Source organism: Elephas maximus, chromosome 1 (genome assembly GCF_024166365.1).
Source record: "Elephas maximus indicus isolate mEleMax1 chromosome 1, mEleMax1 primary haplotype, whole genome shotgun sequence".
Lineage (NCBI taxonomy): Eukaryota > Metazoa > Chordata > Mammalia > Proboscidea > Elephantidae > Elephas > Elephas maximus.
Window position 1 is genome coordinate 71,659,252 of NC_064819.1, and position 27,403 is coordinate 71,686,654.

Genomic DNA, 27,403 nt, shown 5'->3' on the forward strand with positions numbered 1-27,403 from the left:
AGGTGGTTGTACTCCAGAGCTGACGCTCTTGACTGGTATCCCACACAGAGCTTGTTTAAATGAGGCACCACCTGGGCAAGCTTTCGTATAAATTGGCAGACAAGAGCCTGAACGCCACAAACCAACTAAAAATACACTGGTCTTGCAAGAATTCTCTCTCTAATCTTTCAGGGATTAAGCTAAAAGAGATCATCAATCTGGAAAGGAGAAAGCATGTCCACAGCTTGTGAAAGTGTTGTCTGTCCCATTTCACCACTGAGAAACCAGACATTTAGTTTAGCAAGTTAAACAACTTGCTCAAAAGTTGCTTAGTTAGTATGTAGCAGAACCAGAATTTGAATGTGAATCTTGTTTGGCTTCACACCTGACTGCATGCCATGATTGTTGAGGTTGAAACAATCACTCTTGATAATAATGAGTGCTTACAAGAGAGATCACACAGGTTCACCAAGCCTTGCTTTGTTGTGGTCTTCCCTTCAGGGGGAGTGGCAGGGTGGTGCAAATGGCTAACAAGCTCAGCTGCTAACCAAAAGTATGGAGGTTTGAGTCCACCCAGAGGCACCACGGAAGAAAGGCCTGGCAATCTATTTTGGAAAAATCAGCCAACAAAAACCCTGTGGAGCACAGTTCTCTTCTGACACCCATGAGGTCATCATGAGTTGGAACAGACTCTATGACAGCTGGGGGTTTCCCTTGAGGGTGGGGCCACACTTAATCCTTTTACACAGTGTGGATCCATCAGTCCACAGATGACATTCTTCAGCAACGTAGCCAGATGAAAAAGAAAAATCTCTTTGGGGAAAGAAATATGGGGTGGGCATTTTGAAATGCCATTCCTAGAGATGAAGTGAATAATTACCAAACTGTCCAATGTAGGTTTATCTTCCTAGCTGTGAACATTTTTTTAAGTCTTGAAGGTAGTAAAGATCTAAACAGGTATAACCAGAGAGAGCATCTTCAGTAGAGATGAAAGCTGAATAATAGAGCCTAAGGTCCCATAGGGTCGCTATGAGTCGGAATCGACTCGACGGCACTAGGTTAGGACTAGGTAAGATCAAACTTTCAGAGAGAGAAAAAAGACTCAAGTCAAGTCACAGTGACCCTGTAGCACAGAGTAGAACTGCCCTGTAGGGCTTCTATGGAGCAGCTGGTGAATTTGAACTGCTGACCTTTTGGTTAGCAGCTGAGCTCTTAACCATTGTGCTACCAGGGCTTCTTCAGAGTAATAGTTGCTCTAAATGTTTATCATCAAAGTGAAGCAACAGGTTGGGAATTTTGGGAGCAGTCATGAAGCTTAAGTAGATATTCTTTTAACTAATTTAAGCTGATGACAAAGCCCAGTGTTATGATTTTAAATATTTTTGTGGCTAGAACAAAATAATGGAAAGACAGATATTGAAAGACTAACAGTGGTTTTCCCCTAAATGATTAGATTACAGGGGATTCTTATTATGGTACTTCAAAAATATTTCATCTTTTTTTTTCAAAGAACTTATATTACTTGGGTAATCACACACAAAAAAGGACTTAATATTACTTCATCTAATTTTTTACATGATTTCTTATGGAAAATAGCCAAACTTATGAGGTCCCTGATCCCAAACAAAAAAATAAAAACAAGAAAACAAATCCTGTTGCTATCAGGTCAATTCCAACTCATAGCAACGCCACATGTTACAGAGCAGGACTTCCTCATGGGGTGTTCTTCTCTGTAGTCTTTACAGAAGCAGCTCGCCAGGCCTTTCTTTCACAATACCACTGGGTGGGTTCTAACTGACAACCTTTGGGTTAGCAGCCAATCACAAACTGCTTGCTCCACCCAGGGGGACTTTAGGAGGTCCCTAAGTCCAGATTACCATTTACTTGGGACAGTTCCAAAATTCTAGAAAAGCTCTTGCCTACATTCCCATTTCATATGCAATATTAGGACAAGACATCCGTCGATGACTAGATTGGTCATTTAAAATAGGAACCCTTACAGTCAAATTCCACTCCAGAGGTCGGTCTCCTTACGGAAGAGCAGTGAGCAAAGAATGGATAACTAATCAGTGCCAGTGGGTGTCGGAAGCCACGACAGCTTCAGCGCCCCAGCCTGGAAGAGGAAAAAGGCAAGGGAATGGAAATTCGGGGTGCCAAGTAAGTGTGAGGAAGAGCGAGAGAGTGGAAGATCCAACGAAAGAGAAAGCGGATGGGGTCGGAAGCGCAGACAGGAGTGATATGGCCCCATGGGGAGGCCCTCCCGTTCCATTCATCCAGTTCCTACCTTAGCAGCCCTGCCGTGTGTGAAGCACTGTGCTTTTCTCACGGTGTTAGACAAGACAGAGGACAGCAGAGGGGCAAGGGGAAAGATTTTGTATTACTTTGTGACCTAAACTAAGCCTTTAGCCACAGCTCCCTGGGTGGCACAAACCATTAAGTGCTGACAAATAGCCAAAACCACCCAGAGGTACCTTGAAAGTAAGCCCTGGTGATCTGCTTCTGAAAGGTCACAGTCTTGAAAACCCTACGGAGGAGTTCTACTCTGCAGACATGGGGTCACCGTGAGTCAACAGGATGGCAATTAACAACAAGCTGTTAGCTGGTCATGAACAACAATAATAAAACTATTTGGAGAAACCATTCCACTTCCTCGTCTGTACTTTTGCCTTGTATTCCTTCAGTTTCTAGATTGATATCCACAATCCCCCCTCACGTCCAGAACGCTTAGTTGTCATCATTTCAAAGTACCACTCGAGTCCCTGCCTAAGCCCGGCAAAAGTTTCCAGTAGTCTCAAAGCAAAGCAGACCTGAAGAGATCCTTTCAGAAAGACGTGTTTACCTTCATCAAAAATATTATCCTCTTCATCGACCAGGAGCTCCTCCGCCTCTAGGTACTGCATCTTGGGGAGGACAGTCAGCCTCGGCAGCAGTCACTCAACAGAAGATGTGAAATGAGCCACCAGCCACCTGAGGCGATTTCCTTTGCCAACGTTGCCTGAGGCGATTTCCTTTGCCAACTGTTGCCTAAGCACTCAGGGAGGGCAACTTCCGCATTTGCTTGTAAGAAAGCAGCTTCATTTCTGTGAACAGGCTTCTTGAGTATTTGAAGAGCAAGTTTCAGGTGAGGTAATTCTCATGACCGAGAAAAAAAGTTTTTGGATGGGGGTTGCAGATACGGTTGAATCTGAATGCAGGTATCACTTCAAGTCTGAGTGTAATGAGTTCTCTTTCAAAACAACAACTTTCATATGTTGTTAGAGGGGAAGGTGAGCTTTTAACTTCCTTGCTTAAGAGTTCGAACACAGTGGGTAGTGTTCAAAGAGCGGGGGTTCACGTTTCTGGTATCTTGGTTTTGCTTCAATGGCAATTTATCTAAAAGAAAAGAAAGCCACTATGCTAAACCAAAGCAGGTATTTGGAGGACAGAGATTTCATTTCAATCTGTAATACTTGCTTTTTTTCTTTTTTTGCACAAACCTCTTGCATTTGAAAACTGGAAACTTTAAAGTTTAAACCAAATTCACACAGATCTAGGCTCCTGTTGGCTCAATAAAGTCTATGGTCAATGAATAGATAACTAGTTTTGGTCAAACAACTTCCATTTCACAATATTTACTTGATGTAATACTTAAGAATTTATCACTAAAAAGAAAGGAAAAAATGTAACTCAAAAGGGCAAAACAAACAAAGCCATTGCCATAAAGTTGATTCCAACTCATGGCCACTCCATGTATCACAGGGTAGAACTGCTCCACAGGGTTTTCTTGGCTGTAATCTTTATGGAAGCTGATCACCAAGCCTTTCTTCCGTGGTACCACTGGTGGGTTCAAACTATCAACTTTTCAGTTAGTAGCTGAGCATGAAAGAAGGCAGTTCCTCCCAAAGTGAAGACTAACTGTTGAGTTTCATGTGAGTACCAGTGGCTGCCATCACCATATCAAACTACCCAAAGTGTGCTGGATTCTTCATGGCTGTACAAATGCAGGAGTCCCTGGGTGGTCAAACAGTTAATGTGCTTGGCTGCTAACCGAAAGGTTGGAAGTTTGAGTCCATCCACAGATGCTTTGGAAGAAAGGCTGGAGATCCATATCTGAAAAATCAGCCTTAGAAAACCGTATGGAACACAGCTCTACTCTGACACACACGGGGTCACGCTGAGTTAGAATCTACGCAAAGGCAATTGACTAACTGATAGAAAGCAAATCTCTGAGTGATACTGCAACTTCATTTGGGGGTTTCCCAGAGCTCGAGGTTGTGTTGTAAGAACTCTCAGGCAGTCAGAAAATGCAAATAAAGATGTTGGTAAGGAGTTGTTGGCCCAAAGTGTTTACTTCTGACAAGTTTATTTACTGATGGCTTTGAAGAGACTCCAAGTGCTACCCATCAAGCTGAGAATTTGCACCCTCTTCCCTCTACTGCACCCTTGAAATTGCACCAGCTTTTCCCAGGGGAGAGTATACAGGAAACGAGCTGGAGAAGTCCAGCAGCGAGAAAGGACCACTCCAGAAGAATTCTAGAATTAGAAAATAACAGCTCACTGTGGTCTCATCCCTGTGCCAGTGGCTGTGGGGGATCCCCAAAAGGGTTTACAGCCTGACTGTGGCTGAACCTGCAAATGCTCTCATCCTTAGGGGAGAGTTTGGAAACGTGTGGGGTGTTTACAGTTGCACAATGGCTGGAAGGTATACTGGTATTCAGTGTCTTGGTTCCCAGGGTCCAGAGATGGTGAACTTCCTACATGCACAGGACAATGGCACAAGGGGAAGGAGGAACTGGCTAGCCCCAAACGGCAGTAGAGAAATATTGTACTGTGCTTCCCTAGAGAAATACTGAGAGGCAGGCAGCTGGGGCAGATACCCTTCCTTCTTGACATTTCCACCAACACATCTGGTCAAGGGGTTGCACTTAATTACATAAATTAAGTTCATTAAAATGGGTGTGAATGTAGGAAATCTGGATCCGGACTAGAACTCCATTTTGTGTGACTTCGATGCAAGGATGGGTGCTAATTTGGAATTACCAACATCACTACATTTATCATCCATTGTCCTGTGTTCTTAAATCTTCACAACCCCATGGAGCAGATGCTATTAGACCCATTTTACAGATGAAGCAATGGAGGCACCAAGAGTTTAACTTTTCTGAGATCACACAGCTAGTGAGTGGCAGATTTGACTTATTCCAGAGCTCACGCCATTACTGTCTTCTCTAAACATCTCGAGGGGTAACAGGAGATGACTGTTCACCGCAGTATCATCAGCACTACCTCCATCACCTCCATTCTCAAAACTACCAGGATGCCATATTAAATTAATCCTGGGGTCCCCAGTCACTTGGTAGGCTTGGGTTCTACTTCAGCAAGTTAATATAACTTCTCTAGGCCAATTTCTTTATCTTTAAATAGACAAAATAATACCTTCCTCACTTGGCTTGTTTTAAGAATTGAAGTAAAGTAATTCGTATAAAAAAAAATTGACATAGTGCCTGGCACACAGTAAATAGCCAATTATGATCATCCAATTTAACTCTCTCACCTATGAGCCCTGGTGGCACAATGGTTAAACACTCAGCTCTAACCGAAAGATTGGCAGTTCAAGTCCATCCAAGGGAAAAAGACCTCTGGATCTGCTTCCATAAGGACTGCAGTCTAGAAAACCTCACAGGACAGTTCTACTCTGTCACATGGGGTCGCTATGAGTCAAAAATCCACTCGATGGCACCTACCAACAACTCTCTTACAGGGTAGCATAGACCCACTTCTGGCTGAAACCTCAGTGGCGATAGAGAACGAGCAGCCATCATGTTCTATACCATATCTTGACAAGCCTTGGTAAATTTCCCTCAGTCCTTTCTTCTTCAGTCTAAGTATCTTAGAAGCACAGCTAACAATCTCAGTGAACAAATGACAAATGCCACTGTGAACTCCTGGAAAGCAGGGCATATAGAAAACGTGGTCCTTGCTCTCCAAAGTGCAGGATCACCTTCGAGAGATAAGGCACAGATGCGTGATACACTAACTACAAGGAAAATTAATGAACTACAGATGCACGCATAAATATGGATGAATTTCAAAAACAATGTTGGCTTTCAAAAGACTCATAAAAATATAGGAAACCCTGGTGGCGTAGTGGTTAAGTGCTACGGCTGCTAACCAAAGGGTCGGCAGTTTGAATCTGCCAGGCACTCCTTGGAAACTCTGTGGGGCAGTTCTACTCTGTCCTGTAGGGTCGCTATGAGTTGGAATCGACTCGACGGCACTGGGTTTGGTTTTTAGTTTTATAAAAATATAAATACTATGATTCTATTTATATAAGTGTCAAAAATGGAAAAACAAAATTTATATATGTATAGATAGATAAAGGTATATGTTGTTGTTGTTAGTTGGTGTCAAGTCCATTCCGACTCATGGCATATGCAGAGTATAGTTGCTCCATAGGGTTTTCAAGGTTGTGACCTTTCAGAAGGAGATTGCCAGGCCTGTCTTCCAAGGTGCCTTTGGGTAGGTTTGAACCATCAGCCTTTTGGCTAGTAGTCGAGTGCTTAACTGTTCGTACTACCCACGGACAATTGTTGCGTGCTGTTGAGTCCATTCTGACTTAGTGCCCCTATAGACTGAGTAGAACTGCCCCGTAGGGTTTCCAAGGCTGTAATCTTTATGGAAGTAGAATGCCACATCCTTCTCCTGTAGAGTGGCTGGTGGGTTTGAACTGCCAGCCTTTCGGTTAGTGGCCAAGCACTTAACCATTGCTCCACCAGAGCTCCTTCTCAGGGACTATATATATGTAATAGCTAACACTTATATAGTGCCAAACATAGTTCTAAATGCCTTGACTCAGTTCATTCTCACACCAATCCTATGAAATGGGTATAATTATTATCCCCATTTTAGTTTAAGACCCAAGAGTTGAAGTGACCTGCCCAAGATCATGCAACAAGTAAGTGGTGGAGCTGAGACTTGACCCTGGCCCCAGAGTTCACACTCTGAACCACCATGCTACACTATCTCTCATATATGTAAAATGTAAAGAAATTCTGAGCTATTTGCAGCTCTCCCATTTTCCCTTTGTCAGTCGATCTTACTGTGGTGGCTCGCGTGTTGCTGTAATGCTGGGAGCTATGCCACTAGTATTTCAAATACCAGCAGGGTCACCCATGGTGGACAGGTTTCAGAAGGCCTTCCAGACTAAGACAGACTAGGAAGAAAGGCCTGGAAATCTACTTCCAAAAATGAGCTAATGAAAACCCTATGGATCACAACAGAATATTGCACAATGTAGAGCTAGAATATGAGCGCCCTTAGGTTGGAAGGCACTGCAGTAGCAGCAACCGTGGACTCAAGCATACTGAAGATTACGAAGATGGTGCAGGACTGGCGACATTTTGTTTTGTTATACGTGGGCTTGCTATGAGTAGGAGCTGGCTCAAAGGTAACTAACAACGACAACTGCAGGCACCCCAAACCTTTGCTCACATGACTCTTCCTGGAAGACTTCTCCTTTTACATTCCGCTCTACAAACTTTGGGGACATCTACTCATCTTTCAAGGCTTCATCTAAGGGCTAGCTTCTCCAGGGAGCCTTTCTCTGACATCCCAAGGTGGAAATACTTGCCCCTTTCCTTGGGCCACTTACGTATTTAAGTGTCTATTTCACCCCTTCTCTTCACTTCTCAAAGGCTGGGGCCATTTCTTATTGAACTTTGTATCTGTAGCACATAGTGCCAGAAAGTCTATGTCAATATGCATTTTTTAATGAGTAAAAAATGATTAAATGAATGGCAGAAAGCTTGAGTGTGCATTGAATATGAAAGAATGAGAATTTTCATTTGAGAATTAGTCCTAGATTCCATACTAGAAAAGAAAGACTAAAACTACAGAAACTCAATGCTCTGAGCTAGAGAAGTCAGTGAAGTGGAATTACGGGGGTTGTCCTTGGGTAATGGAAAAGGTTAACATGCTTGGCTACTAATCAAAAAGTTGAGGGTTTGAGTACACCTAAAGGCACCACAGAAGAAAGGCTTGATGATCTACTTCTAACAAAGCCATTGAACACCCTATGGAGCACAGTTCTACTCTGACGCACATGAGGTTGCCATGAACCAGAATTGATTTGATGGCAACTGGTTGGCTAGGAGACAGAGAGTAATTTTGAATAAGAAGTGAGAGGTTGAACATGGAACAACGCTGACCAAAGGACCTTGCTTTTCACTGATTGAGGCAACAGCTCCAATTATTGGATTTGGGGAAAAGAACACAAGTAAGGATGAGCCAGGTTGAGAATTGGCCACAACTATTTTGATCAAAGGCTGATTTGTAACAAGCTGGGCTGAGTTAAACAACAGAACTTCACTGAGATCTTAAACACAGGAACGTGACAAAACTTTTATACTCTAAACAGTTGGCGCCAACTTTCTGCCAGACTCTGTACTAGCTGTGGGAGTTACAAAGACAAGTGAGGCCTGGACCTTGCTTTGAGTAACTTGACTCACTTAATCCTGTGTTCATTCATTCATTCATTAGAAAAAGAATAAGTGCCTACTATATTTCAGGCACAGTGGGAAGTTCTTAAGTAAATGTATAAGTGACTGTCTTAGTCATCTAGTGCTGCTATAACAAATACCACAAGTGGGTGGCTTTAACAAAGAGAAATTTATTTCTTCACAGTAAAATAAGCTAAAAGTCCAAATTCAGGGTGTTAACTCCAGGGGAAGGCTTTCTGTCTCCATCAGCATTCTCATCAATCTTCCCCTGGACTAGGAGCTTCTCTCCGCCCGGGGACCCTGGGTCCAAAGGATGCTCTCTGCTCTTGATGCCTCTTTCTTGGTGGTATGAGGTCCCCCTGTATCTCTGCTCGCTTCTCTCTTTTATATCTCAAGAGATTGCCTCAAGACATAATCCAATCTCATAGGTTGAGTCCAGCCTCACTAACACAACTGCTTCTCATCCTCCCTCATTAACATCATAGAGGCATAATTTACAACATAGAGGAAAATCACACAATACCTGGAATCATGGCCCAGCCCAATTGATACACACATTTTAGGGGGGGACATAATTCAATCCATGACATTCCACCCTTTGGCCCCCCCAAATCACATCCTTGCAACATGCAAAACATATTCACCCCATCATATTATAGCAAAAGTCTTAACTCCAAGTCCAAAATCCAAAAATTCCTCTTCATCTGTGAAATCTAGAATACAAGTTATCTGCTTCCAAAGGTACAATGGCAGAACAGGCACAAGCTAGACATTTCCATTACAAACGGGAGAAACTGGAGTAAAAGAAGGAATAACAGGCACCAAGCAAGCCAACAGAATGTATTACCTTAGCCTTCAAAGCTTTGAAAACAATCATCTGTTCTCTGAGACAAGTTACACTGTGGCCCTACCCTCCAGACTCTAAGTATTGGCCACACTGTCTGGATTCTGAATGGAGGACCTTTGGCCCTGGGCTTCAACTCTGCCTTCCAGGCCCACTGGCATAGCAACTCTACCGTTAGAAACACTAGAGGTCATGGCCATCATACCTTCTGAGGATAAGGCAGCTCGGCTCTTTTGTGTTCCTTGCCTCTTCGGCTTCTGTTTCCTGGCTTCTTGACCTCTTGGGTCTTTGGGCCTCATGCCTGCGTCTGCCCTGCGGGGCAAGTGTTCTAAAGCTCTGTAGCTCCACCAGTAAGTGCCTGGAGGCACCCCCACTCCGCCAGGAAGCCTCCTGTGCACAGGCACTCAGCTGTCTTGCTCCATGGGTCGGCTCCAGCACCGTCTTGCACTGGTCTCCTGGTTCTGCTGCTGCTGTCCCATTTTTGCCACTGCAGATTCTCTGCTGCTGCTGGTTCTCTATCCATTCACAGTTTCAAAACCACTTCCACATTTTAGGTATCTGTTACAGCAGCACCCCACTTTCTCAGCACCAAAATCTGTCTTAGTCATCTAGTGCTGCTATAACAGAAATACCACAAGTGGATGGCTTTAACAAAGAGAAATTTATTTCTTCACAGTAAAATAGGCTAAAAGTCCAAATTCAGGGTGTCAGCTCCAGGGGAAGGCTTCCTCTCTTTGTTGGCCTTCTCATCAATCTTCCCCTGGACTAGGAGCTTCTCTGTGCAGGGACCCCAGGTCCAAAGGCCACATTCTGTTCCGGGTGCCTCTTTCTTGGTGGTATGAGGTCCTCCTGTCTCTCTCTGCTTGCTTCTCTTTTTTATATCTCAAGAGGTTGCCTCAAGACACAGCCCAATCTTGTAGTCTGAGTCCTGCCTCACTAACACAACTGCTGCCCATCCTCCCTCATTAACATCATAGAGGCAGAATTTACAACATAGAAGAAAATCGCACAATACCAGGAATCATGGCCCAGCCTAATTGATACACATATTTCTGGGAGGACATAATTCAATCCATGACAGTGACTGACTGTGTTGAACATATGAACACCACAATATTATTATTTTGAGGTTATAAGAATTTAGGTTATAATGGCTATCCATTTCTTAATTAAAAATATTTCTACATGGTAAAAATGCCTTCTGTGAAGCGCTTAGAGAAAAGAAGCCACACTGATGAGAAAATCCAACGTCAAATGTGGGCGTTCATTCCATCAGTGAAAGAGCTTCACAGTCTTCTCTCCACACCCCTTCCTGGAGGATTTCCCATTCCCTCCAGAAATCATTCTTAAATACTTAATTTTCAGATACAACAACTTTAGCGCAGGGAAAAGATCTGAAATAATTACGGGTAAATGTCCAGAAACAAAAAGGAGAACAAGATAAGAGAGAGGAATTGAAACTGAGAGGAGTGGTTGGAATCAAGAATAAAAAAGAAGAGCACAGAGCCAGAGACAATCTTATCTCTGGGTAACTTTGCCTGTAAAAATGCACATAAAACAAGTCTAACCACAAAATGCCATGTCCAGGGAGTTGGGATTAAAGGAACATGATTTTTAGCAGATTCCTGTTTTCCTGTTGCAAAGAGAAGATACTCACCCCATGGGATGAAACCCCCCCAGAGCCTGTGGAAATCATCCTGCCCACCTCCTCCAGGTTCAGGGACATCTCTAGGCTATAGGAGCCATACTCAGGGTCGCTTACTGCAGGCATGTGGGGAGCCTGCAGGACAGGCTAGTCAAAGCCCTGGACAGAAGTCCTTTCCAATAGATCTGGGAGTGAGGGTGATTGTCCACTAAATGAATCTGCTCACTCCACTCAGGAAGGAAGGAGAAGAGCCAGCAAAATATTCCCACTGGCAGGACACACATTGGGTATGCGTTGGAAAGTCAGAGCCACGGGCTGAGGGAAGGAATGCTGGAACTGCTTAACCTTCTGACCAATGACATTTTCTTTCTTTTTTTTTAACGGCATAGAAAGGCATTTGTTCTGGGATCTGACAGAACTGAGTTTTAATCTTGGCTAAATTTACCTGTAAATGTCTAGGTTAAGTTTGTTGATACTCCTTTTTTGTACTAGCCAAAATGAGCACTCAGATAAATTTAAATTAAATTACAGAAAACAGTGTTATTTGCAAATGAGTGTGTGTCCAGTAAAGTTCCTCATTGCAAGAAAAAAAAAAAAAAAAGGGAATGACGTTAAATGAATGGTAATAAAACTTTTGGCAAATTGCAGGTTTCCCAATTCTCTGTTTTTAAGGAATTGAAGGAGAGACTTACTGAGATGTTACTGATAGATCAGTAAACATAAGTTTTTAAATCATAAATCATTATGTGATTTAGGCACATAATTGAGAAAGAGTTCAAAGAATTGAGTGGGATATCAAGGACAATGATGGAGTAGGGACCTTCAAAAATACTCTCTTCCATAAGAATAATGAGAACAAAGGAAAAATGATCAGGATCAACTTTTGTAGAAGTTTGGAAATAAACCAAAGGTGTGCAACAATCATGGGAGCATTTATTCAAGAAAAATGGCTGAATCATGATAAAAACAGCAAGTTCTGTGACATTGTAACTTGCCTTTTTCCCATACTCCTCCTCCAGCTCTGTGGTAGCCTTGAAAACCAAGAGCCCGCAATCAATGAAACCCAGCATCTTGGCAGCCACTGGAGGGGGCAAAAGGAGACTGAAGCTCCTTTAAAGCCCAATTTCCAAAGGATTGTCATTTTTTGACCTGCCTGGTGGTTGCCTGGAAGACCTCTCTTACAAGGGTGTCTTCATTTGATCTGACTCAGAGCTGCTGAGTGTGAACAGTCTTTTCCCTGGGGGTGTTTGTCTAAAACAATCAGAGGAAATTGTTGAACATTACATTTGGGTAAGGCAGCACATAAAAGTTAGGGCAAACAATGGGCTAACCTAAATTATTAAAAGGAAAAACTGGGGAATGAGGGACTTTGAAAGGCTATGACATACTCCTGGGGTATAGAAAGCCACAGATGTGTAAGGCTATGAGCATGTCCAGTGCTGTGTGAATGCTCAGGAAAGACCCAAGAAGGCTCTAAGCCCTCGCCTTTGGTTAACCTTGAGGTTCTGAGCAAGCAGAAAGTGAAGGCTAAGACAGAATTTTCAAGTGTTTGAGTACTGAAGGCATAGCACCCACACAGAGCCTCCTGGAAAATACAGGGAGATTTGTTGGTTCCAGGCATCTAAGGAAGTCTCTGTCTAATCATTAGCTAACCAAGTAGAGACTTCAGATGCCACACTTGAGAAAGAATGCAGACTTTACAAAACTAGTTCACTAGTCACTAAACAAATAGCTACAACAACAACAACAAGCAGCAACAACAAAAGGCCCTGGGGAACAGGAAAAACTCTACTTCCAGAGTTGTCACGTTATATTATTTTAAATGTCCAGTCTTCAACAAAAAATTATTAGGTATTCAAAGAGACAAGAAACTATGGTCCATACCAAAAAACCAAACCCATTGCTGTCAAAATCAATTCTGACTCATAGCTACCCTACAGGACAGAATAGAACTACCTCATAGGACCATCAATAGAAACTGTCTCTGAAGAAGTGCAGACTATACTGGACTTAACTATATGAAGACTTTAAGTTATTTATTACATTTAAAATACATTAAAAAACCTAAAGGCGACCATGTCTAAAGAACTAAAGGAAAATATGAGAAAAGTGTCACAAATAGAGAATATCAATAAAGAGATAAACACTATGAGAAAAGAACCAAATGGAAATTTTGGAGTTAAAAATGTAATGACTGAAATGAAAAATTCACTACAGGGGTTCAACAGATTTGAGCAGGCTAAAGAATCAGCAAACTTGAAGATCAGTCATTTGAGATTATCCTGTCTGAGAAACAGAAAAAAAAAGAAAGATTAATAAAGCCTGAGACCTGTGGTACACCATCAAGCATACCAGGAAGAAGGGAGAAAAAAAGGTACAAAAGGAATATTTGAAGAAATAATGGCAAAAAAGCCCAAGCTTGATGAAAAACATTAATCTACACATTCAAGAAGCTGAATGAAATCCAAGTAGGATAAACTCAAATAGATTCACACCTAAGATATATCATGATCAAACTGTTTAAAGACAAAGAGAGAATCTTGAAAACAGCAAGAGAGAAGTGATTCATTATAGCCAAGGGATCTTCAGTAAGACTCCTCATTAAAAATCATGAAGGCCAGAAGGCATTGGGAGGATATATTCAAAGTGCTGAAAGAAAAAAAAGATGTTAATCAAAAGTTTTATGCACAGCAAAACTGTCCTTTAAAAATGAAGGAGAAATTAAGACATTTCCAGATAAACAAAAACAGAGAATTGTTCCTAGCAAACCTACCCTACAAGAACTACTAAAGGGAGCCCTTCAGGCTGAAATAAGAGGACATAAGGTAATAACTCGAATCTATTAAAAAAAAAATTTTTCTATATGAAGAAATAAAAAGCACTGATAAAGATAACTATATAGGTAAATATGAATGATAGTATAAATGAACTTTTTGCTTGTAATTTTTGCCCACTATCTGATTTAAAAGACAGCTGCACAAAACCATAATTATAAATCTGTGTTGGTGGGGATACAATGTATAAAGATATAATTTGTAAGACAATAATAGCACAAAGGATGAGGGAAGGGAATGAAGCTATACAGGGTCAAAGTTTTCCTACACTGTTGTTGTTAGGCGCCGTACAGTCGGCTCCGACTCATGGTGACCCTATGCACCATAGAATGAAACACTGCCTGGTCCTGCGCCATCCTCGCAATCGTTGTTATGCTCGAGGCCACTGTTGCAATCACTGTGTCAATCTATCTTGTTAAGGGTCTTCCTCTTTTCCACTGACCCTGTGCTTTGCCAAGCATGATGTCCTTCTCCAGGGACTGATCCCTCCTGACAACATGCCCAAAGTATGTAAGACGCAGTCTCGCCATCCTTGCTTCTAAGGAGCATTCTGGCTGTACTTCTTCCAAGACAGATTTGCTTGTTCTTTTGGCAGTCCATGGTATATTCAATATTCTTTGCCAAAACCACAATTCGAAGGTGTCGGTTCTTCTTCAGTCTTCCTTATTCATTGTCCAGCTTTCACATGCATATGGTGCAACTGAAAATACCATGGTTTGGGTCAGGTGCACCTTAGTCTTCAAGGTGACATCTTTGCTTTTCAACACTTCAAAGAGGTCCTTTGCAGCAGATTTGCCCAAGGCGGTACGTCTTTTGATTTCTTGACTGCTGCTTCCATGGATGTTGTTTGTGGATCCAAGTAAAATGAAATCCTTGACAACTTCAATCTTTTCTCCGTTTATCATGATGTGGCTTATTGGTCCAGTTGTGAGGATTTTTGTTTTCTTTATGTTGAGGTACAATCCATATGAAGGCTGTGGTCTTTGATCTTCATGAGTAAGTGCTTCAAGTCCTCTTCACTTTCAGCAAGCAAGGTTGTGTCATCTGCATAATGCAGGTTGTTAATGAGTCTTCCTCCAATCCTGATGCCCCGTTCTTCATATAGTCCAGCTTCTTGGATTATTTTCTATACTATTGAAATTAAATTGGTATTAATCCAAACTAGACTGTTATAAATTAAGATGTTAATTATAATCCCCAGGGCAATCACAATGAAAATCACTCAAAAAATATATATAGTAAGGAAACAACAAAAGAATTCAACTGACATACTAGACAATGTATGCTGAGCACAAAGAATTTGATGATACTGTTACAACAAAATTTCTTTTGTTCACATTTACTTATTTATATGAACTTGGCTTCTTAGTTCATATAAATATAGTTCTATGTTTATTTTTAGTTTCTATAGAAACTAAATACAAAAGTATAGTTAGGAAAATACAAAAGTATAATTATGAATAATTCTGGCCTTATTATAGCAGTAAGTAATAATTGTCCATGGATAAATGAACTAATTGGAAAACATCAGTCCTGTCCGTCTCATTAAGCGATGCGTTTTCAAGAAAATTTTAATTTCATGTAGGAACTTGATATTTATCAAGATGTGTAATATATTTAAGTCGTTTTGATCAACTGTGTATCAAAAACAATGGTAATGATAACTCCATCCAGACAAAAATTTTTAATGCTTAAAACCATTTGGTACACACACACAAATATACATATATAGAGTCCTGGTGGCAAAGGGGTGAAGAGCTCCACAGCTAACTAAAATGTTGACAGTTCAAATCCACCAGCTGCTCTTAGGAAACCCTATGGAGCAGTTCTACTGGGTCCTATAGGGTTGCTATGAGTCAGAACTGACTTGATGGCTATGGGATTCTTTTGGTTTTATATGTATGCATGCATGCATGTATGTATGTATATTCACAGAGTTGGCCCTTCACATCCACAGGTTCCGCATCTGTGGGTTGAACAAACTGTGGATGGAAAATATTTACAAAAAAAAAAAAAAAAAATTTCCCAAAAGCAAAACTTGAGCTTGCTGTGTGCCCCAAGCTCTATGCCAAATTCACGTGAATGAAGGGGTGTGTAGGCATATCCTGCTGTAGCCCATTTCACAGATCCTGAGCCTCTCTCCAGAACTCGTTGAGTATTGTTTGTTCATTCTTGTTCATTCCCTACTTGAGTTCTGTGCACCCTTTGTTTCTGTGACAAAATGGCCCCGAAAAAAGGATTGGTCAAACCAATCCTTCAACGGCTAAGAGGGATGTGAAGTGGTAGCTCTCCATAAGAAAATAAAAATTCTCAGATCTTTTGAAAAGTGGCCTGTTGTTTGCCTAAGTGGGCCATGAGGTCGGTAAGAATGAATCGGGCATTTGCACAATAAGGCAGAAAGAAGTCGAAATTCATGGAAGTGTTAGTGCAAAAATGGTCTCCCTGGTTCATGATAAAGTGCTTGCAAAGACTGAAAAAGCATTAAGTGTGTGGCTAGAGGACATGTCACAGACGCATATCCCTGTTGATGGTGAACTTAGGCATGAAGAAGAACTCAGCCTCTATGAACACTACTGTGAGGGGTTGAGGAGAGTGAGAGAAAGGACTTTCAGGCTACTGAGAGATGGCCGGCTAGCTATGTAACGCACTACAGCCTCAAGAACTTAAAGGTCATGAGAGAATCGGCATCAGCTGATGCCAGGGCCGCATCAGTGCTCCAGAAAGAGCTCAAGAAACTCATAGAGGAGAAAGGCTACCATCCAGAGCAAGTCTTCATTTGTGATGAAGCAACTATTTCCATAGCATTTACATTGTATTAGATATTATAAGTAATCTAGAGATGATTTAAAGTATACAGGAAGATGTGCATGGTTTATATGCAAATACTACTTCGTTTTTTACAAGGGACTTGAGCATCCACAGATTTTGTATCTGCAGGGGGTCCTGGAACCAATACCTGGCTGATACTGAGGGATGGCTTTATACATATGTATGTGTGTGGGGGTGGGTGTGTGCGCGTATTTTCTTTTTTTACAGAAATATATGCTAAAGAACAAGCAAAAAAGACTTTCAAATATAAAAATGCATTACAGTATGAGATAGAAAATTGTCCCCAACTTGGGGACTGATGAGATCGACGGCACCCTCTGGGAAGTCATCTATCACTCCTTATAAAATGTGTAACCATTTTTCTGAAAGATTTCAATGAGATTAAGAACCCTTCTGGAATATTGATTTATCCTACCAGACAAATATTTGATCTTGTAGTGAGTCTAATAATCTTAAACTAGAAGTTCTTTTTTAGGTGAAAATACACACAGAAAACATACATCAATTCAACAGCTTCTACATGTACACTTCAATGACATTGGCTACGTTCTTTAAGTTGTGCCATCTTTCTTGATATTCTTTCCTGAATTGTTTGACCACCATCAGCATAAAATCACTACCCCTTAAGCTTCTCATCTAACCTTTCCAGTTGCTGTTTTCTATTTGATCTCACATATATAATTCTTTAAAAGAACACAATCCTCAAGGCAGACATTCTTTTCTAATTAAGCTAAACTATTGATTGGTTTAAAGATGATTTTTTTCTTTTATTGATTGGTTTAAAGATGATTTCAGGGAATAGTAAAACATTTCCAAATCTCACAGAGCACGTATTTTTTTCTATTAATTTAATTGTGGTAAAATATACATAGCATAATATTTGTCATTTTAACCACTTTTCAGTGTACAATTTTGTGATATATACATACAGAGAGAGACAGAGATTTCCTCAGGGCAATAGTTTTGGGATTAGTATATCAACAGACGAAGGGATAAACAAAATGTGGTATATATATCTCTCACATTTTGCTTACCTATCATCTGTTGATGGATTCTTGGATTGTTTCTACCTTTGGGCCATTGCAAATAATGTTGCAACTAACATTGGTGTAAAAGCATCTGTTTGAGTCTCTGCTCTCCATTCTTTTGGGTCTATAACTAGGATTGCGATTTCTGGGTTATATGGAAATTCTATGTTTAGCTCCTTGAGGAAACGCTAAACTGTTTTCCATATGGCCATCCCATTTTACATTCCCAGGAGCCATGGATGAGGGCTCCAATTTCACTATATCTCCTCCAACGCTCGTTATTTTCTGGGTTTTTTCTTCTTTTTTGATAATAACCATCCCAGTGGGCATGAGGTGGTATTTCCTTGTTGTTTTAATTCACATTTCCTTAATGACTGATACTTAGCATATTTCCATATGCTTATTGGCCATTTGTATAGCTTCTTCAGAGAATTGTCTATTTAAGTTCTTTGCCCATTTTTTAAATGTGTTGTTTATCTTTTGTTGTTGAGTTGTAGGAGTTCTTTATATATTCTTAATATTAGACCTTTATCAGATATGTGATTGTCAAAAAAAATTTTTTTTCCATTGTGTAGGTTGTCTTTTCACTTTTTTTATTGCGGTAAAATATATGTAACAAAACATTTGCCGTTTCAGCCTCTTTAACATGTCCAGTCCAGTGACATTAATTACGTTCACCATGCTGTGCAACCATCACCACTTTTTGTTTCCAAAGTCTTCCATCACCCTTAACAGAAACTCAGTGTCCCTTAAGCGATAATTTCTGCTTTCCCCCTCCCACCCGTCCCTGGTAACCACCAATAAACTTGGGTCTGTATGCATTTGCCTTACATTTCATATGAGCGGGATCATATAATATTTATCCTTTTTTGTCAGACTTATTTCACTCAGCATAGTGTTTATCACATATATGACTCACCTTGTTGATAAAGTCCTTTGATGCAAAAAAGTTTTTAATTTTCATGAAGTCCAATTTATCAATTTTTTCTCTGTCGTTTGGGCTTTTGGTGTCATATCTATGGAGTGATTGTTAAAAAAAAAAAAAAAAAAAAAAAAAAAAAACTAGGCTTGAAGTTTTACCTCTATGTTTTCTGCAAAGAATTTTATGGGTTTAGTTCTTATATTTAGGTCACTGATCCATTTTGAGTTAATTTTCATAAGTGACGTGAACTATGGCTCCAACTTCATTCTTTTGCATTAGCAATCTAGTTGTCTCAGCATTGAATGCTGGGTACGCGTTCCCCATTGAACAGACTTGGCATCCTTGTTAAAATTCAATTGTCTATAGATCTATGGTTTTACTTTTGTATTCTTTATTCTATTTCACTGGTCTATACGTCTATCCTTATACCAGTACCACACTGTTTTGATTATTGCAGTTTTATGGTCTGCTTAGTGTGAATTCTCATACTTTGTTCTTCTTTTTCAAGATTGTTTTGGCTATTTGGGGCTCCATTGTAATTCAATATGAATTTGAGGACTGGCTTTTCTATTTCTGAGAGAAAAAATGTCTGTTGGCAGTTTGATAGGGATTCTGTTGAATCCATAAGTTGCTTTAGGTGGTATTGACATCTTAACAATATTAAGTCTTTTAATCCATGAACATGGGATGTCTTTCAATCTATTTAGGTCTTTTTAAATTTCTTTCAGCAATATTTTATAATTTTCAGTGTACAAGATTTTCATTTCCCTGGTTAAATTTATTTCTAGATATTTTATTCTTTTAGATGTTATTATAAATGGAATTTTTTCCTTAATTTCCATTTCAGAATGCTCATTGCTGATGTATAGAAACCTGACTGATTTTTATGTGTTGACCTCGTATCCTGCCATTTTGCTGAATTCACTTATTAGCTCTAATATCTTTCTTATGAATTCTTTGGGATTTTCTATATATAGTATCATCTCATCTCCAAATAGAGATATTTTTATTTCTTTCTTTCCAATTTGGATGTCTTTCATTTATTTATTTGTTTGTTTGCCTTATTGCTCTGGCCAGAAAGAACATCCAGTGCAATGTTGACTAGCAGTGGTGAGAGCAGGCATCCTTGTCTTGTTACTGATCTTAAGGGAAAAGCTCTCAGTCTTTCCTTCTGGAGTATTAGCTGTGGGTTTTCCATAAATGCCCTTTACTGTGTAGAATTTCCTTTCTATTTCTAGTTTGCTGAGTGTATTTATCAAGAAAGCGTGTTAGATTTCTGCGTCAGTTGAGATGATCTTGTGGTTTGTTTCCTATGTTCTTTTAATGTGGTGTATGTAATGGATTGATTTTCTGATGTTGCACCATCCTTGCATTCCTGGGATAAATCCTACCTGGTTATGGTGTATAATTCTTTTATATGCTTTTGGGTTTGATTTTCTAGTGTTTTGTTGAGGATTCTTGCATCTGTATTCATAAGGAATATTGGTGTGTAATTTTCTATTCTTGTGGTGTCTTTATCCAGCTTTGGTATCAGGGTAAGTGTTCATGTATTTTTGACATAGATGATAGTGATTGTGTTTGTGTGTTATACCTAGATATACCTGATAAAATATACCTGATATCACTCCATAAATTAGAGCTTCTGTAACTTTTAAATGTCTGATGAAAAATTTTAGATATACAAAGGTATACATAGTTTTTCAAAATTTACTTTGGGATTCAAAAGTTAGACAGTTAAAGACCACTGGTGCAGATCCCAGGTTGAGTGGAATCTGACTGCTGGAGACCCTGTAGGCCTGGGGAATGTGGTCGAGGGGGCCTGGAGGAGCTAAGAAAACTACAATGGGGTCTGGGCATTGCAGAAAGTAGTCCTAGTAGCTCCATCCTTTTAATGCTAGCTTTTTGGATCATGACTTATTTATCTCCTGACTTGCTTCTTCTTGCCTTCAGAATTTCTTTTCCTCAGGGAGAGCAATGAATGCAAGGATTTGGAATTTATGAGACTTGCTATGTTCTGATTTTTGGCCAAATGTTTTGAAAATGCTTTTCTGCGTTGCTTCTATTCACTGTATGTATTTTGGTGGCTTCTGACTCTGCAGAGGACAGAAAAATAATTTGGGGAAAGAGAACTTTCAGAGGCTATATTTAGAAAAGAGAGAATGAAAGCATGAAGAGAAGGTAGAATATTACTCTTGAAAAAAAATATATTTCCAGAGTTCTTGTATTTTTTTTTTTTTTAAAAGGTTCTGTGGGAGGATATCCAAAGACACTCCTAAATTTGAAATTCAGCTCTGCTTGTTTTGTGAATGCTGAAGAGCAGAGGAGAGCTTGGATAAAGCTTAAACACACCTAAAAACATCTCATTCTGGGGTGCCTGCTTCACCTTAGATCTCCAAACCTGCTTTGTCATTTACCCAGAAAGATCTAGATGCATCTGAGGCAAACTGGAGAGAGGAAATGGAAAATTATAGTCTAAGAAATCATGGTTCCTCCTTTGTACCCTGGCATGCTCCACCCTCAAGGCTTTTTCCTCTTTTAAGGTTTTGTTTTGAAATATCAATCACAAAAAGATTGGAATGGTGAAAACAAAGCTCCAGAGTTAAAGGAGAGACAAGATGCCCAAGGTCCAGAATGATGGACCGGTCCTGCCCAGGGAGGAAATCAGGTCCCGCACTTCCACGACTCTGGCTCCTAACATTCCCAACCAATCTTTAGCTTAACTGTGAGTTTTCAGCTTCTACCTCTAAAGATCTGGAGCAGCAAAAGCTGCTTCCTTCCCTGAAAACAATGTAGCCAAAGCAAAAACACCACCAGGCTGCTGGGAAAAGATGAAGACCCAGCTCTCCTCCAGGTGGAAAGGACTCTGACTCCTTCCAGTTCAATAAACAGCATTGAACTTTAGTGAGCAAGGGAGTTGCTCTCTCCTTTCTTCCCTACAACTAAAAGAAAAAGCTAGTCTAAAAAAGAACAAAAGAAGGACGAAAGGGAGGAAAGAAGAAAGGAGGGAGGGAGGGAAAAAGAAAGACAATTAAAAAAGAAGGCATCCCTGGGTGGTACAGATGGTTAACAACACCTGGCTGCTAACTCAAAAGGCTGGCAGTTTGAGTTCACCCAGAGGTGCCTTGGAAGAAAGGCCCGGTAATCTACATCTGAAAAATCAGCCATGGAAAACCCTGTGGAGCTTGGTTCTAGTTTGACACACATGGAGTTACCATGTATCAGCATCGACTGCACAGCAACTGGTTGGTTGGTTCGTTGACTTTGATTCCAAATGCAATGCTTGACCATGGAGATAACCTCTCAGCAGTAATATGATGAGCTCAGCTTCCTCTCTGGGGCCTCTCTCTCTGTCCCTCCCCAATTATTGCACATGGGAATTTGTAGTTATTAGTCACTCTGCACATTTCCCTTTTACATCTGAACTCAGGTTGCCCTGGGAGAATATTCGTTATTACCTCTGAATTTTAATTTTGAGGCGCCAGAACTGGCTCCTCTTTCTTCCCCTTTTCCTTCATGGTCCCTGCTCTGTAATTTCCCTTCAGCTGAGGGGTACTATGGTTCGTTTCACCTCTGCACATACATGTGAACCCCTCCTACTTACCTATTCAAAAATAAGACCTTTTTTTTTTTTTTTCTAGAACCATATCTGGTGTGTTAACAGATTGAAAAGTGCCGCCCATCCTCTCTGAGACCACAAACAGACCTGCATGCAGTGAACCAAGTGTTCTAAACAAGGGTGTAGACCAGAGAACGTGGTAGGGGCCGGAGCAGGAAAAGAACACTGCAGCTTAAAATGGGAGGTGAGCAGAAAGCAGCCGCCTCTCCAAAGAAACAGGAATCAGAAAACAAAACAGAAACCTCATTAAAACTTGAAGTTGAAGGTTTTCAATGTGGTTTATACTGCAGATTTCGAAGACCTCTTCCACTTAGCCTGACAGAGCCAAGGGCGACGAGCCCAAATCCTTGCACGTTTAGCATCGCAGTGTGGGGGAGCCGTGAGATTCCTCTCTCAGTCTCCAAGTATGGAGGATCTCAGGGCTTCTGAGGTTACGCTGTATGTCACTTTGCATGCAATGGTTAGGTTGAGTGAAGCCTTCTATGGAGTCTCAATTCTGCCAGGGACTGAGCAGTAAATTTGGGGAGAGTGGGGTAGGGGTAAATAAAGGCAAGAAGTGTGCTTCTTCTTTTGCGGACTTGCAGAAACCAAAAGCAGTACAAATATCAACTTCCCATCTTCCGAGCAGTTCCCGCAGTCGACTCTGACCCACGGTGACCCCGTGTGTGTCAGAGTAGAGCTGTGCTCCACAAGGTTTTCAATGGTTCAAGTAGATCACCAAGACTTTCTTCTGCGGTGCCTCCCGGTGAACTCAAATCACCAACCTTTTGGTTGACAGCAGAGCCCGTCTTCTAATACCATGGAAACCAGTGTTGTGATGATGGCCCCCCCAAACCCAAACCTGTTGCTGTGGAGTCAATTTGACCTACAAGACAGAGTAGGACTGCCACATAGGGTTTCTAAGGAATGGCTGGTGGATTCACACTGCCGACCTTTTGGTTAGTAGCCATAGCTCACCATAGCCCTTAACCACTGTGCCACCAGGGCTCCAATGATAGCCCAGGGCTCACTAATCACCCTAAAGGTGAGGAAGAGGTCTCCTACAGGTCAGAAGCTTGTTAGCAGGAGTTCAGGAGCACAGGACTCCTTCTTTTTCAGGAAAAGTCATTGGCTTGCATCAGCCCAACTGCTCTGAAAGAGGTAGGCACCAGAGAAATGTTAGAATACTGGGTGAATTATTTTCTTATAAAATTTCACCCACTGTTTTAACAAAATAAAAACAAAGGGGAGGTGTCAAGTATTGCGTATGGGCGAGGTAGAGGGAACGGGGAGGGGAGGAGGCAGTTCTACTTTCTATCTATTTATCCTCCCACCCAAAAACCCAGTGTTATTTATCCTAAAAAAAATGTGACCTAATGTAAAAGACTTTGCAAATGCGGCCAGCTGCCTGTTGCACTCAAGTGGTTCGGTTACTTTTATTTATAGAATGGTAGAAATTTCCCTGGTGCTAGTATGAGGCGGGGTGCTGAGCAGAGCACGAAATGTTCCTGGAATAACACCTAGAAGTGTTTCAATGAGCCTTGGTGGCACAACAATCAAGTGCTCTACTGTGAACCAAACGCTGGCAGTTCGAACCTACTTAGTGGCTCCTCGGTAGGAAGACCTGGCAATTTGCTCCTGTAAAGATTACAGCCTAGAAAACCCTATGGGGCAGTTCTACTCTGTCACATGGGGCCACTATGAGTTGGAACCGACTCCACAGTACCTAACAATAACAGGGTTTCTTTCACTGGAAGGTATCTAATAAGAGCTTTATACACAACCAACATGTTCTTATTAATTAGAGATATTATCTGACAATAATGATTTGTTAAATCCCTGTTTGGACCAGATAACCCTGTGAGGAGGTGAAGTTGGTAATGCCCATCTTAAAAGCAAGAGTCTTTCTCTTCTCTTCCTCCCTCCCTATACTCTAATAATCCCCTTGTCACTTTCAGGAAAATTTGGACCCTGCATTAGCCCTTGCACTCACTTAAGATCTCATGGTTAACCTTATGTTGATAATATTAAGACCAATAAAGCAACTGAGGGATGTGTGTTGTTCACTCTTCTGAGAGAGTTTTGTGTCACTTGCTCTTCTGAGCTCATTATGAGGTAAGAGAGGGAGTTTGGTGTCACTGTCCTCACTTTGGAGCCCTGGTGGCATAGTGGTTAAGAGCTCTGGCTGCTAACCAAAAGGTTAGCAGTTCGAATCCACCAGTCTTTCCTTGGAAACCCTATGGGGCAGTGCTACTCTGTCCCACAGAGTCACTATGAGTCAGAATCGACTCGATGACAACAGGTTTTTTTGTCCTTTTACTGACGGGGAAACTGAGGACAAAGAAACTAGGTGAATAGGCACTAGAGCATAAGTGACATGGTGGAGTTGGTGGAGCAAGCGCAAATGCTTTCAAAGAGTCAGAGAGAGAGTCAAGATCATGGAAACTCATGCCAGGGAGGTTCTGACAAGGGTGACCGAACTGCTCCATTTACATCAGAACAAACTACAATAAAACCTGCAAAACCAGAACCTGTTTAAGGCAGAAACCTATCAGAGAAGGAAAACGAAAATATTTTCCACTAAAATGAGTGTCAAAATCCTAAATTGTTTAGAAAAACACCAAAAATTAGTATAACAGAATATTGTGAATAGATCCGATTCTAATTGGGCAGCATCACCCAAACATATTGGGTAGGCAGTTGGAAGCGGGGAGAGTAAAAACCGGTTATACAGCTCAGGTTACAGAAACAGTCGCCAAAGACAATCCATACATCCTAAAACAGCCTCTGGTCAGACCCTGGACTTTTTGCTTCTCGAAGCTGGCTGCACACAGATAATTTTCCAAAAGAACTCAATGCCTAAGGCAAAACACTCTCTACTAAGCTGCTTACTAGGCTATTGTTTGACCTGAAGGTGACTCCAGTGAACCAGTTCTTTCAAGGTTCAAAAGGACGCCTAAGGGTGGATGGCCTGAATGGGTCACCCCAATTCTATGAACCCAGGAATCTGAATTCTAAGAGAATCAAAATGAATTTGTCACAAGCGACAGAAAAGTGGTAAGACTGCACCCCGTCAAAGATGAAAACCTCGTAAGAACCAAAGAAACAAGGCAGTCCCATCAAGTTCTGGCTCTCCCAGGTTTTACTGTATATTCATCTAGAAAATGCCCCAAAGTGCAGGTATCTAACAGGAAGTCAGATGGGGTGAGGTGAGCAGGGTTCTGCTGTATTGGGAGTGATTTTTCAAATCTTATTTTCTATACTGAACTCTGCATATCATAGAAGAGGCATTACATTGGAAGCTATAGGATCTAGGTCTTATTTATCAGCTTATGAACTGGTCTCCCCTGCTAGACTGCAAGCTCCTAGAAGGCAAAGATTATGCAAGACCTTTGCATCTTTGTTTCAGGACTTTCCCCAAGGCCTGAGGGGAACAGTGTTCCACAGACATTTTCTAAGTGAATGACTAATTGAGTCCTAGCAGTTTTCTAATTAGACATCAGAGATTTTAGAAGGCTGATGTAATGTCCCCTGAGAAATGACACCTGAGACAGCTAGTGGGCCTTCACGAGGTCACACATTGTCAGGATAGTTAGGAACACAACTTTGTCCTATAGTGAACTTTATCCCACCTCTGATTATGAAGTGGAAGAACAATCCTTACACAAGGCCCAATAATGGTTTTTATGCTTGGAAGACTTGGGTTATCATCTTGATACTGCAGACCCCAGACCCTGGTGAGAGTGGGAAAAATATACATTTTTTTCACGGAAATTAATTGACTAATCCATGAGTTTTGCAATGGAATAGGTTTCTTTACATTGTGTTGTCAGCCAACGAATGGGTCTGGGTGTCTTCAAATTTATTGACAAAGACTTCCATAAAAGTGTCCCTTTGGAAGACGCTTGACAAGGAATTTCAAAGCAACATACTTAGAACGATAAAGAATGTTTTGTGGGGAGGGACCAAGATGGTGGAATAGTCAGATGCTTCTAGTCGTCCCTCTTAAAACAAAGACCTGAAAAAACAAATAAATTGATTATATGTGGAAATCTAAGAGCCCTGATCCTCAAAGACAAAGTTGAGGAGTTGGACTGAGCAGCAGGGGAAAGGAGAGACAGTTCAGAAGCAGAGAAGAAGTGCTAGTCATGAGTTTGCCGGCACCCTGCTGGCTGGCTTGGCCGGTGCATGTGGGCTGAGGTAAGCAGTAGCTTAGGATGCATCTCTCCACTTCAGAAGCCTCCGGAGCCAGTGGGGAGGGTGGGGAGGAGGAGTGGAATTGGTGCTGGGCTTGCAAAAGTTAAGGGAAAGCATCAAATCTACGCGCGGGGTCAAAATAACCCCTCCCCCATGGGAATTTCACAGCAGAGAAGTGCCTCTTTCCCTTCATCCATTCCCCCATCCTGCTCGCAGGGACACCAGCCCAGTGTTATTCAACAACTGCCATGCCCCCTAAGTCGGAACTCAGGGACATCCACACCCAAATCAGTCACACAGCTTGAAAAAATCGCCATGCCTCCTAAGATGGGAGCTCAGGGCAGGCACTGCCCCTTTGCCTAGGCACTGGCATAAGGGGTCCATGGACTTCTAGCGCCCGTCACCCGTCACCCCTGCCTAGACCTGTATAGGCCAATTCAACACCACAGGCCCTCATTAGCATAGAACACTAGGACATACACCTGAAGCCTATTTTCAACTATAGCAGCCAAGGGGAAGTTGCAGATTCATGACATTTGACTCTGTCTTGCCCATTGAGTAGGGTCCTCAACCACCCACATGAAGGGCATCATGACAGGGGTTCAAGAATAAGTAGGGCCTCCCATTCTCTGCAACCAACAGCACTGCGTGACCAAGGACTGGCTACAAAACCCATTCCCATATGTACTCTAGGGGATAGGGACATGCCCTCCACTGAGGCACTCGGGGGGCAGCCATCAGCTCACTGCCTTGCTCAGCATACAGCCCGCTACTGCCACCATTTGCTGGCCATGATCAGCTCATGACCTACATAAGTGGAAAAACATACCATGCTCATGGATAGGAAGACTCAACATTGTGAAAATGTCAGTTTGACCCAAAGCGATCTACAGATACAATGCAAGCCAGATCTAAATTTTTTAATGAGATGAAGAAAAAAATCACCAACTTCAGATGGAAAGGGAAGAGGCCCTGGATAAGTAAAGCATTATTAAAGAAGAAGAACAAAGTGGGAAGCCCCACACACTACCTGATTTCAGGACCTATTATACC

At 41.4% G+C, this 27,403-nt stretch overlaps 1 protein-coding gene across 8 annotated transcripts in view; it reads right to left on the reverse strand.

Annotated features, from left to right (window-relative positions):
* Positions 1 to 27,403, reverse strand: part of RIPOR2 (RHO family interacting cell polarization regulator 2) — a 301,690-nt gene that overhangs the window by 147,250 nt on the left and 127,037 nt on the right. For 3 of the 8 annotated variants that reach the window (XM_049885070.1, XM_049885060.1, XM_049885053.1), the window contains exon 1: positions 9,506 to 10,158. The exons of 1 other annotated variant lie outside the window; for it this stretch is intronic. In XM_049885070.1, the coding sequence (XP_049741027.1) occupies positions 9,506 to 9,599 (94 nt within the window). In that variant the 5' untranslated portion in view covers positions 9,600 to 10,158. Of the gene's footprint in view, positions 1 to 2,818; positions 3,352 to 9,505; positions 10,165 to 27,403 lie in introns of those variants that run through there. 4 more of the 8 variants (XM_049885007.1, XR_007517469.1, XM_049885081.1 and 1 more) reach the window with 4 other exon arrangements.